Genomic DNA, 12526 nt, shown 5'->3' with positions numbered 1-12526 from the left:
TGCAACAGTAGGGAAAGAGTTGGATAGCGGAGGCAAATAATTTAGTATTCCCACTCCAGCAAAATAATTAACATTAATTAACAAATAATTAATTATTCAAAAATAATTTACCTCCCACCATATTCCGCTATAAACAACACCACCAATATTGTAAAACATGACAAAATTAACAAAATATTAATTAATTAACTAATAACAATTAACAAGCACATTAAAAACAATAACTAATACATTAGTTCACACAATTAACACTATAAAATAATTTTAAATTAATATTATAAAACAAAAATATTAAAAGTAAATTACTTCCCACCCTACTCCCCTATCAACGCACCACAAACGTTTAAAAAAGGACACAATTAACATAATTATTAATTAATTATTAATGATTAATACCCACATAATAATTAATTAATAATCAATTAATACCCACATTTAACATTATTAAATATTAAAAACATAAATATTAATGAATAAAAAACATTAATTAATTAATTATAATTACATTACTCCCCACCCCACTCCCCTATAAACCCACAACCCACTCCTAAAAAATAAGACAATTAACATATTTAACAATTAATTAATCATTATTAATAACCAATTTATAAATCATTAATATGAAATTAATGACCACAATTAACAATATAAATTATTAAATACATCAATATAAATTAATAAAAATTAATAATGAATTAATAATAATTAAATTACTTCCCACCCTATCCCTCTATAAACCCACAACCTGCTACTGAAATAAAACACACAATTTAATTAAATAATAATTAATAACTTCTAAAAAGTATTAATACATTTATTAAAATTAAATTACTTCCCACCCTATTCCCCTATAAACCCACAACCTGCGACAGAACTAAAAAGCAAAATGTTGTTAAACATTTTTTAATAACTTAGAAAAATGTAACACATATATTAAAATACAAAAGCAATACTTACAAAAAAATAGAACACATACATTTAAATTCAATACTAACATACATAACACTAACAAAAAAATTATATTTTTAACATCGATATTTAAAAAAACGATATTTCTTACCTTCAACTCGATATTCTTGTCAACAATATTCTGACTGTCGATATTCTGGCATGACGATATTTCAACATCGATATTTTGGTAGGTCGATAATTTAAACTCAATATTTTGTCTGTTTACCTCAAAAAATATAATTTAATTATGTACCAAATGAATACATTTTTTATTTCAATTAATAAAAATTGTTACAAAATTGTGTGCATTATATCCTTTCGAAAGCATTATTAGTTCCTAGTTAAAACATCAATATATCATTTCATTTGATTGATATCAAAGTACTGCGATTAGCAAAAAAATACAGGCGTTAGGATTCAATGTATAACCTAAATATTAACTTTCTGTCTTTCATTTAGGCTGGGTCTTTGGTTAATTATGTAGCTAAGACCAGAAATATCCCTCCTTCCTGGACAGGGAGCATAATAATATCACTATACAAGAGCAAGATGCCAAAAAGTATTTCCTTCTGGCCATGTTGGACATTGAAAGTAAGGTCTTCACTCAATGCTTATTACACGCTAATTCAGGAGTGGCTGCAGAGAAGGCAGGAATTAAACTAGTTTTAAGGTTTTTTTTAGAACTCCTAATAGTACTTGGGAATGCATAATAGCATTACGTATGATTGTTTATAGAGGAATGAGCATACTGAGGCTCAGTTTATTGTTGTTACATAGATGTTATCAATGCATTGAATAGAGTTTGTCGAGAAGAGACTTCGGTCGAAGATATTAGCATGGATTATTGACCTGTTGTTGCTTTATTTTTCTCTAAAGCATAGGTTCAAGTCTAAACTGGTAATCATTCTGAATGTACAAAATGGATACCTGCCAACGCTGGGGTCAAAGAAGGTGCATGGACCCTACATTTCTTAATATTTACGTAGCTGGCCTATTTCCTTCAAGAGCTGCAGTAAATTGCTTTCCTCTAAAGATCATCAATAAAAACAATGTAATTTTAACCTGTGCTAACGACCACATTGTCTTGGATAAGATTCCTACTGGATTATATCGACCCTTGGATTTCATCCTGAGAAAGTGTAAAGAAAATAATCTCAGGATGAATCTAAATAAAACTAAAATCCTGATTTTTTGGTAGCTCTTTTGTAGGTTCTTCTGGGCTGACGTTGATAACTAACGCTTCTAGCATATATCCCCCTATGACTGTCAGGGCATCGCCAAGTCATCAAATCTACACTGGCAGCTCCAGCTCCAGCTTGATGCTCTTCTAAAAACATTTTAAAAAGCTATAATGGAGTCAAACGTTTTTATATAAAACATAAGCCTGTCTCCTTGGCTACAGTCCCAAAAGTTTTAAATGCAAGGATTATTCCACTAATTTATTATTGTTTTGTTGTATATACATGCAAAGATAATGTGGAATTAGCACTCCTCAGGGTTAATAACATCGGAAGCACTTTTAAGATAAGTGTACTGGCGTTCACAATTATCTGCCTCGTGTTTGGACTTACCACACAGACAAGCTGTACAATGAGAAGATACAAAGTATGTCGCTAATGTCAAAAGAGTGGACCCAGCGGTTCATCATCTGTTCACTCATTCCTCTGGGAGGAACGCGAGAAAAAAACAGAAATGCAATCGTACTTAATACCTAAAGAACCTACCACACAGATGTGAGCTTGATCAGGCCTGGGCTTGCTTGGGTATTTCAGTAAGGGATTTTAAAACCAAGAGAAAACAGGACATCAAGGAATAGCTTTGATCAAGATCTGAGTTCTTCCACCAAAATAGGGTACTTTTTTGGGACCCACGTATGTGACCTTGGTTTCCCAGCGCCTCACGACACCAATGCCAGAGAAAACCAGCTATCAGTATCTACATTATAGTTTTATTACTCTGTACCGAGCCTCACAGGATCTTGAAGTCTGATCTCATCAACAAACAAATGTTATTTCTTTGGACTGAGGCCTGAGGTCTTACCTCATTTATTGTGCATCAATCCTATACTCATGGTCCTTAGGAAATACTAGTTCGAAAAGCAATGTTTGAATTATATTTATTAGAAATTGTGAAGATAGAGCGCCATTCATCCATTTAATGCAATACTACCCAGGACTATATTCTTGAGGTGTCCTTTTTATTAGATGTTTAGTATCCTGAAATCATGTTATAACAGACAATCTTATATTATTTACATTTGACTGGGCTGTGTATTTTCCTTATTGATCGAACAGTGAACCCTGTGTTCCAAAGTCAGCTGCCCTGGCCGCTGCACCACACCTCTCCGCTGATGCTCATGTAAAGTGCTATAATACCTTCGGGTCAAGTTTGTGCTATATAAAACTCTGGAGAATAAAAATACATTTAAACTCTGAGTGAGAGAAGCCACTGAGTATTAAATTGTCTAGGAGAGCTCAGGAGGCGATTGTTGGGTCTGTTTGGGTATTCTCCTCCTAAGAATATCTTCTTTTCTAAAAAGGATCAGATGGTGCATTTTTTACCATAAACTTTTTTTTCATTTTTAGTGATATTTATTCATGGCGATTCTGAAGGGGTATTCATGAAATAATCCCCAAAAAATCAAGTACTGCTAGTGTGATGATGAAGGCGTGTCCTGTATATTTTTGAGGCTTGCTTCCTTCCTTACCTCCTTTTCTTACATTTCCCCCTTTTTTCTCCACTTTTTTCTTTTTTTAACTTATTTTTCCTTGCTCCATTGCAGTCTCTTTACTCACTTTATTTGCCCCGCTGCCTTGCTTCCCACTTTTTATCATTACACTTTCCCTGTCTCGTCGCTGTTCTTAGATCCTTTGTCAATTCTCCTCCCTGCCCCACTTAGCTCTGTCACTCCTGTTACACATGAGCCTCCATCCCCAGATCTGCAAACAGAGCAGAGATCCTAAAGCTCTCTTTCCTCTTTTAGTGTGACCCAAGCCTGGCTGGCCAACTGGCCCATTGGCAGCACTCACCTTATTTTTGGGTCCACTATATCACAGTCCATACCGCTTTTCCTCAGCAAAGTTTGGACAGTGGATGGTACGCGGTGGGGAGATAGGGTTCATGACTTACAATAGCAATGTTAGCATAACTAGTATACAAGTGGCTAGGGAAAAGGGGGCGAGCTCTCCCATAGGGACTGTTGCAACCCCTCCACCCCCACCCCCACCCCAAACACACACACTTCTTTCTGGCATTAACTTGCTGCTATAACTTCTAGACCACCCTGGAAAGCTGCACTGAGACACTAAAATGTTCCTAGTGGGAGATTTTCTCCTGAACGTGTTTCAGAATGAGTTCAGAACAACTGGCAGCCTTGGAAATATAGTTGTGCACTGGGCCAAGATTGTTGGTGATGGACTTTCCATACTAAACAAGGGCAACTCCTGCCTCTTGGGCCTTGTGGACCAATCAGCAACATTGGACAGCCAATCACTCTACTGCTCTGGAACGTCTGGATGACAGAATGGGACTGAAGGGTATTGTCCTCTCTTTCAAGTCACAACTTTATAACTGAAGTCAAAACTTAACACTGGTCTCTGCAACCCCTGTCTTCTCTATTAAGGTGTTCCCCATGGTCTATGATCTCCTTCGAGTCTTTATAGAAAACTTCCGGTCTCCTTCTGTGGCGCCAACAGTGGATCTTGTTGATGCGGTCTCAGACTACTGTGATGCATTGATTTATACAATGGCACAGTTTGTGTGCCCTGTGATATGGGTTGTGAACACTGTGGTGCAGTTTGAGATCACTCCGAATCAGAGATTGTACATTCAGAGGTATGCGTTGTGGTTCATGCTTTGTTTGTTATAAATTATGTAACTTATAATGCAGATTGTAATAACTGAGGGGCAGGTATAAATGGTGAACCGTTTCAGTGTGTTTTTGAGTAACTAGTAAAACAATTATTTTTAATCCTGCATCAGTTGGATAAAGAAGTACTGTATTTACGGTGGCTGTTATGTTTTTCAGCTGGGAAGTAAAACTCGGACAAACAAAAAAGCTGTTTGGATCGACTGTGGAATTCACGCGAGAGAATGGATAGGCCCCGCATTTTGCCAGTGGTTTGTAAAAGAGGTATATATGTAGAGTATGTATGTAGAGTTTTTATATTTATGTGGAATAATAATAAAAAAAATATTAGTGTGTAAGGTGAGCGGTGGGTACTGCAGCGGGGTACTCCCGCCGACAGAGCACTCAATGCTAGATTGGTAGGACACATTTGCATGGGGACAAGTGAGGCCTTTGCTCTCTTTCTATCTCTTGATAATACCACACTGGATTACAGTGCCAGCCAAACCAAGGTCAAAATTACCAAAAATTAGATTTGACGAGCCACTCCTGATTTCATCCTGGGTGATTGTCATGGCTGCAATAGGAGGTATCTCCAATCATTGCCGTCTTAACAGCATTATAGTCCCCCAGGCAAAGGTGTACACTGGGCCTTACCTACACTATCACTGACAGGACTAAAAAAATGTTAACAGAATGTGTGTTAAATTCCGGTCTGCCTGGGGCCCCTATGCTCGTGGGGCCCTCAGGCAACTTCCCAGCGTGCCCATGCGTTTGTTAAGACAACATTGTCTCCAATACCAACACAGCTTAGTCAGCCATCTCCCCTCTGTCCAACAGCATATTATTCATGAATCTGTTTACATAGTTTTGCACAGCATGAACCAGGCCTCACTGCAAATAGAGATTATATACATAAAGGACCTGATTACGGGTCAGGTGGAGCGGTCTACCGGGTGTTACTGCACACCTGGATTTCCAAGTTCAGGGAACATCAGAACCAGTTGAACCAGCTGGTAATTCAGGACCGGTAGAATCGCATGCAGCTTTGCTTGCTACTGCAGCCAAGCCTGGTCCACCGCTCTAATCTGATGTTTTTCTGGGGTAGGGAAGAAGCTTTCAATGCACCCTCTGTGAGAGCTAGGTTTCCCTTACATCCCCTACTCTTCAAACCTCCCTCGTCTACCCCTGCCCCCACAGAATCCCCTACTCCCATTTAGCAACTGATTTAAACAGGTACCTTTTTGTCTTTTGGCCATGCTGCTCAGAATCTCGATGGTGCTGTAACAGCATTTCTAAAAAACATTGGCAAAGCTAATAGGACCCCAAGGCAAAACCTATTGGTTTTATCAATGCTTCCTTTTACCAGTAGTCCCAAGAACCCAGTCTCTGAGTCAGCAAATGAGGGACTAAACTGGGCCCTGGTTATTGTTTGTGTCTCAGAACCTACCTGGATACGCTGATCGCCCTTACAAACCACACAACCCACTGTATTACTCCCCAGCTGTGAAAGAATCATTGATTGAGTCTTTTGTTCACTTATAAAGTAGTCGTAGAGAGATACAATATCCAAAGACCTCATGATTTATGGGCCCTACTTGAAAAAACAGCATACCGCAAGATTAGGGTCAGTTTACCTGTTAATGCATGAAGCAGGGGTTCCCATGAGAAACCCTGAAACAAACAAACACGAGCTGTCGGTCAGTTGTGACCAGGCCTGGGCGGAGTTCGCAGAGTTCTGCTCCGTGAAATTCTGTGAAGTGACTCAAAACTCTGCCGCGCTCCATGGAGTTCCGCAAGCAGTGGACTTTAGGAAGTAGCACTGCTCGCACTGATTTTTAGCCCCAGGAGTTTTTTCCACACTGTAAAATCAGTGCATATAGCAAGCACTATGCGCAGCGCAAGAGGGCTCAGCTTCGTTCTGCTGTTCGAGTAGATGTTCTACTCGAGCGGCAGCTTCCTCAACATGAATGGCAGATTTCTCAACACAAGCAGTTGCGACCTGCCACGACCACCACTGAGAAATCTTGCGAGAAGGCGGTCTAGCACGTGATTTTTTCTCGCGAGCACTCGCACACTTAATGTTGGTGAGCTGTTTGAGAGAAAAACTCCACCCCGCATCACTTCGCTGAGTTTTGCGGAACTTAGCGATCCCCGCAGAACGCGGATGACTGCGAACTCTGCCGGCGGAGCGGAATTCTTCGCTCACCCAACTTGTGACCAAAGTACCTGATCTGACATGACAGCCAGATGCTGAGCCCAATTCAGCATGCAATTATATTGAATACCTAAATAACTGTATGACTTTACTTGTTCAACATGTAACCCCTGATCCACCAGGAATAAGTAAGCTTCCTTCTTCTGGACAGCAAGACTTTAGTTTTTGTTAGGTTTTTATAAAAAAAATTGTTGGAACTATATGATAAAAGGCTTGTTAATAAACGGGGGAGGCAAAATGATATTTTTGGTATTGAAAATCTACTTACATTAGAAGAGGTAGTAAGGATCCTCCTAATGTAGGCAGACGGCTAGCAGGTGGGCATGTCAGCCAGGTACCAATTAAAGGTAGTGGGCGCCAGCACACAACCCAGCTTTAAATCATTAATAGGTATGATCTTGTTGACACTGGCCTGCTCCTTACCATAGTCTACCTTTGACCAGGTGTTTTGATGAAAAGTATGAATGAATTTGAAAAGTTCTGACCTGTGTGTAAAGCCTTGAATGCTCGACTGTACAAAACCATGATTTCATCAATGGTAGATGTGCCCTCCCTGAATCTCGCTTGCTCAATGGGAAGTCATATATTGCTATTCATTCTTAAAGATGTCATAATGTTAAGCTGACACACAATGTACCATCACAATCAAGTAGGACAATCATAGATACTTGCAAAGGGTTTCTTTGTTGATGGATACAACTAACAATAAGATTAAGGAACCCAGCTCAGAGACAGGCAAATCTATATTGAGATCTTAATAAAAGTGGGGCATGACAGCGAAGCTCACACTTGAAGCTGGAGCTTCATCACAGAAGTTGATAACCAATTCATGCCAGGGCAATTGGCCTGTTGAATCAGCTTAACAATTAGCTCTTCGAATATCTGTGTTTATCTTTAAGACTTTTTATTGATTTCTAGAAGTTCAACAAGGAAGGTACTCCAAATAATAACTTCACAGGAAAGTAATACACAAATACTCTCCCCTACAACCATCGGCCGGTGAGGCTAGAAGTATGCGTTTATACAACATAGTCATATACAAATTCACAAAAGGAACACATCATAACCTTAAAAGAAAAAGAAAAGGGAGGGGCAGAGGGGTGAGCCTATGTGGAGGAAGGAGCCTGCACGCCGTCCATGTGATAGTTAGCAATGGGATGATGTCTATGTTTAAAAAACTGTCTCCAACCTTGGCCCCTTTTTGTTGGATATTACATTCACATTGGGATCATTCACAGACCTCACCAGTACCAATTGCTTCCAGGCACCAAAATCTTTACAGCTGTTTAAGAGAATGGGCTCTCACATCTGTGGCCAATCGGGCTTTATAAAACCCACTTTCCCTTGAAAAATGCAACACTTGTGTTCTTTATAACAACATAAAATCTGTTGATTAAGTTGTTTGTTCTATAGATATCTATTGGCTAAGTGACCTACTTCTATAGAACGTCTTCAAGCTTTGCACTTTTTTAGCTAATTCAGGTGTTAGATTATTATTTGGGTGACTTCAGAACTCTATTACACCTAACAGAGCCATGGCTCTCCTGAAAGGCCCGCCAATGGTACAATACCCTCGAAATGTGTAGTATGGATACGATTGGCTGTTGGAATTGAAATCATTATCGAACATAGGGGATATAAGCTGAGGAACTTTCATGGCCCACTTGTCCAAGTCAACCTTCAATAGAGTTAACCATTTAATGATACAAGTTTTTTAAACTTCATCTGATTACTAGACATATAATTGGGAATTTTGGCAAATTGCCAACGGTATTCTGTTTCATAACATCAGAAAGAGGATTGAAGTGCACCAAAAAGTCCTTCATCAACTTGTAAGGAGAACAAGCGACAAAGGTGCAATGCAGATTAATATTCTCTCCAACACTGGCCTACATGTTGTTTTTGTACAGTGCTAATAAAGTCAGGAGATTGCCTCTGAGCTCTGCATTTGGTCTCAGTGAAGCTGCTCGTATGACCTGGGGATGACCCACCAATAATTCGACTCCCACCGAAGGGAGAATTCATTTCAAAATTAGCTGCCTCGACTGTAAAGCCCTACACTTAAAGGAACGTGTAATATGAGCAACACGCGCTATTGGTAAATCTTCTCAACACTTCAAGTGGCTAAGAATTCCTCCGTGGGTAGAAAATTATCGGTACGTGGAAACACCTAAACGTAAGACCTCCAAAGCTTTAAACCTATCCCTGAGGCGCTGTACCATCATTCTTCAATTGTCCCCCGCGACTGCCTTACAAACTCCTCCCACAGTCCTGTGGCTCAGCAGAGGACCACCAAGGCACCCCCATGCCCCACGGAGCCTACTGTCTTCTACACAATGCTGTTTATTTCGACTTGCCTCGATTCGCACCCTTGTTTCTTGAAAACGGTCGTCTATTGTGGTTCCATTTTCTAATTTCTTCCACAGTGCACTAATATCCCATAGCTTAAGGCGCTCTATAGAATCGTTCATTAAATACATAAGGGCAGATTTACAAGCCCCTTGCGCCACTTTTGCCTCACTTTAAACATAGGAAAAGTGACGCAAAAGTAGCGCAAGGGGCTTGGTAAATCTGCCCCATAAAACATATACCTGAAGTTTTCTCAATCACTCTCGCTCCTAAATATTGTTTCCTAATATGATCATGGTCCGCGTGACTAAACAAGTGATGCAGCTGAAAGTAATTCTAAAACGAAACATTAGAGGATACCTTTATATAAATGTGTTTTGAGTTGCTTTCATGCGGTCTGAAATTACAATGGATCTTTAGTTGTAAAAAAAAACATTCAGCTACAAAAGAAAACATTTTCCACTTTCCACTGAGGAAAACAACTTAAGATCTACAACTGGAAAAGCAAAGTCGCCTTGACATTTCTAACTGATTTTATTGAGGCTGAAGGGAGGGAGAGAGGAGGAGACAGAGTAACTCTGATTTAGCCTTTAATCTCTTTCAAACACCTCCAGTTTAAGAAGTGCTGAAAACAGCTTCTTGCACTACCTTCATATCGCCACGAGGAGGTGCTAATGTGAAGGTCTTTTAAAACTCTGAGTAACAATGAATTTATAGGTTAAACTTAATGTACTTGTTTCACTGAGGTGTAGTAGAGTAGGTGTGGGAGAATATGTTGCATTACGGATACTACATGATGCTTCATAGTAGTGCTTTTCTAACATATATGTGTCTTGTTTAACTCACAGCCATTCTCACTTGCCCTCTTGCACCCCTGCCATAATTTAAATTCTGATCATTTGTTGGCATTTATGGGGATATGTACAAGCACCTATCGCCACCACAATGACACTTTTTCTGCTGTTGTGGTGGTGATAGGGGCTTACCCTTATTTACAAGTCACTGTTAAGCCACTTGACTTTGCACTGCCTTGTAAATAAGGCCCCCTTTCACGCTATGGTTAGCGTGAAATGGGTGGGCAGCGGGTGTTGCACTGGGCGTTCCACAACAAGACCCATTGATTTGGATGCTGTTCTCTATGTACAAGGGCAGCGTACATAGGAGGCAGCGCCAAAATTAAGACCAGGGAAAACCTGGTCTTAACTTGGCAAAAAGAAGAGAAATGCATTGTATCTCCTCGTTTTTGCTTTTTCCATGTGTGCTGCCTTGCGCAGCACAAATAGAAAAGCAAACTGCCATGTATTGTTTATGTACAGGAAGGTCCCCTTTCCTGTACATAAACAATCTGTAAAAAATGCCATTTTGTGAGTTTCATGTGTGCTGCATGAAGCAGCACACATAAAAGTGACAACATGGCATTTTAGGATTGTTTATGTGCAGAAAGGGACACCTTCCTACGCATAAACAATCCTCCCCTGCATGCAGGCACCCTTTCGCTATGGTGCAAGGGTGCCTGTGTTGGCTCTACACTGCTAAGTGTAGCGCCAGAGCAGGGAGAAATGCAAGGCTGCACCATATCCTTTTAAATATGGTGCAGAACCGCATGTCTGAAGTGGCGGAGTGAAGCGTTATGCCATGACGGGTAACGCCCACTTCCTCGTACATATGCCCCTCACTACTGCAATACTGGGAGAGAGTATGGAATCCTGTGGTAGCTTAGTGTGGCGCAGAGCACGTTCCAGGTGCTTGAACAACTTAGAATAGACATTCAGTTTAAAAGAACACAAATAATAGATGTATTTTTTAAGTAGATTTATTTGAAATGTTTCCTAAAAGTGTTCCGGTTGATCAGTTATCTTAACTCCATTATAACCATGTTAAAATGTGCAGTTCCCAAAAAATTATTTCCTCCTACTTTGGTGACTTTTTATATTTGCAAGTGTGCAGATAATTATTATTTTTTCGATAGTTCAATTAACTTATGATTGTATCAACGACGTTTAGTCGGAGCAGCTCCAAACAATTCAGTTGCCTGATAAACTTCTATATTTGAAGGAACTTAAGTTGTTAAATTCAGCTTAGCTAAAGAAATGATTGTCTTCATTAAAACCCAATGGTTCACATTACTTCCCTAGTACATACTACGAGCTATGGAGTCTGTGTACTCGGGTTTACTGCGGCTCATGACCAGCTCGTTAATTTAGGGCTCTATAACTTTTCTTCCATATAAGGTATCCATGCCAACTTTGCATACTTATTTTCTAACATCCTGGGAATAGTAAAAGTACCCAGGGTTTGTGAACTGCCCCGGAGGTGGCTGAGAAAATAGCCAAAATGTAACATTTTGGGGGGAAATTCGGAAAAAAAGGGTTCTGGATAAAAGTGTCTGTTTTTTCACTAAAAATTGCATCAGCGAATGGCTTGCTGTGCTAAAGTCATCATCTTCCGAACTTTCGGGAACTTGCAGAGCTGAATAAAAAACTCGTTTTTTACCACATTATTGCCATTTTTCAAAGAGGTTGCCCATTTGTTCTATTTATTTGTGCTCTTAGCATGCTTCCAGCTTGTGGTGGAAACGAGCGTGAAAGAAATGGGTGATTCAGGAAAGCTCTACATTTCTGAAAAGTAGACAAACTTCCAAGTTCAGCAAAGAGTCGTGTGTGGATCCCTAAATATTTACTCAAAGAAACTAAGGGCCTGATTTAGATCTCGGCGGATGGGTTACTCCATCACAACGGTGGCAGACATCCCATCTGCCGAAATATACATCCCATTATATCCTATGTGTTTATATTCCGGCGGACAGTATGACCTTCACTGTTGTGATGGAGTAACCTGTCCGCTGAGATCTAAATCAGGCCATAAATGATTAACTAAAGAAACATTGAAAATGAGGAGGGAAAACCTGTCATTTATGGCACTGTTTTCATCTGTAACTTTTTTGTTACGATGTTCGGTTTACAAAAGCCATGTACCATTACATCCAGCGCCAGTCCCCCTGCCCCTCGCGCTGCCCAGCCCCCCCGCGTTACCTACGATGCCGCCACCCTCCTAGCCCTTAACCCCGGTCGCGCCCCCAACTGCGTCCAAGCCGCTCCCGGACACACCCATGGACCTTTCTCCTGCCTCTCCTGCAAATTTAGCGACACCGACAACATCTC

The 12526-nt window shown here is 40.0% G+C and overlaps 1 protein-coding gene across 1 annotated transcript in view; it reads left to right on the top strand.

The window, feature by feature from the left end:
• Positions 1 to 12526, top strand: part of CPA6 (carboxypeptidase A6) — a 509933-nt gene that overhangs the window by 401828 nt on the left and 95579 nt on the right. The window contains exon 6 of the mRNA XM_086918015.1: positions 4979 to 5083. Coding sequence (XP_086774141.1) covers positions 4979 to 5083 — 105 coding nt within the window. The remainder of the gene's footprint in view (positions 1 to 4978; positions 5084 to 12526) is intronic.

This window comes from Lissotriton vulgaris, chromosome 4_1 (assembly GCF_964263255.1).
Source record: "Lissotriton vulgaris chromosome 4_1, aLisVul1.2, whole genome shotgun sequence".
Taxonomy (NCBI): domain Eukaryota; kingdom Metazoa; phylum Chordata; class Amphibia; order Caudata; family Salamandridae; genus Lissotriton; species Lissotriton vulgaris.
Note: the sequence above shows the minus strand (reverse complement) of the source record. Positions and strands in the feature narration are given on the sequence as shown.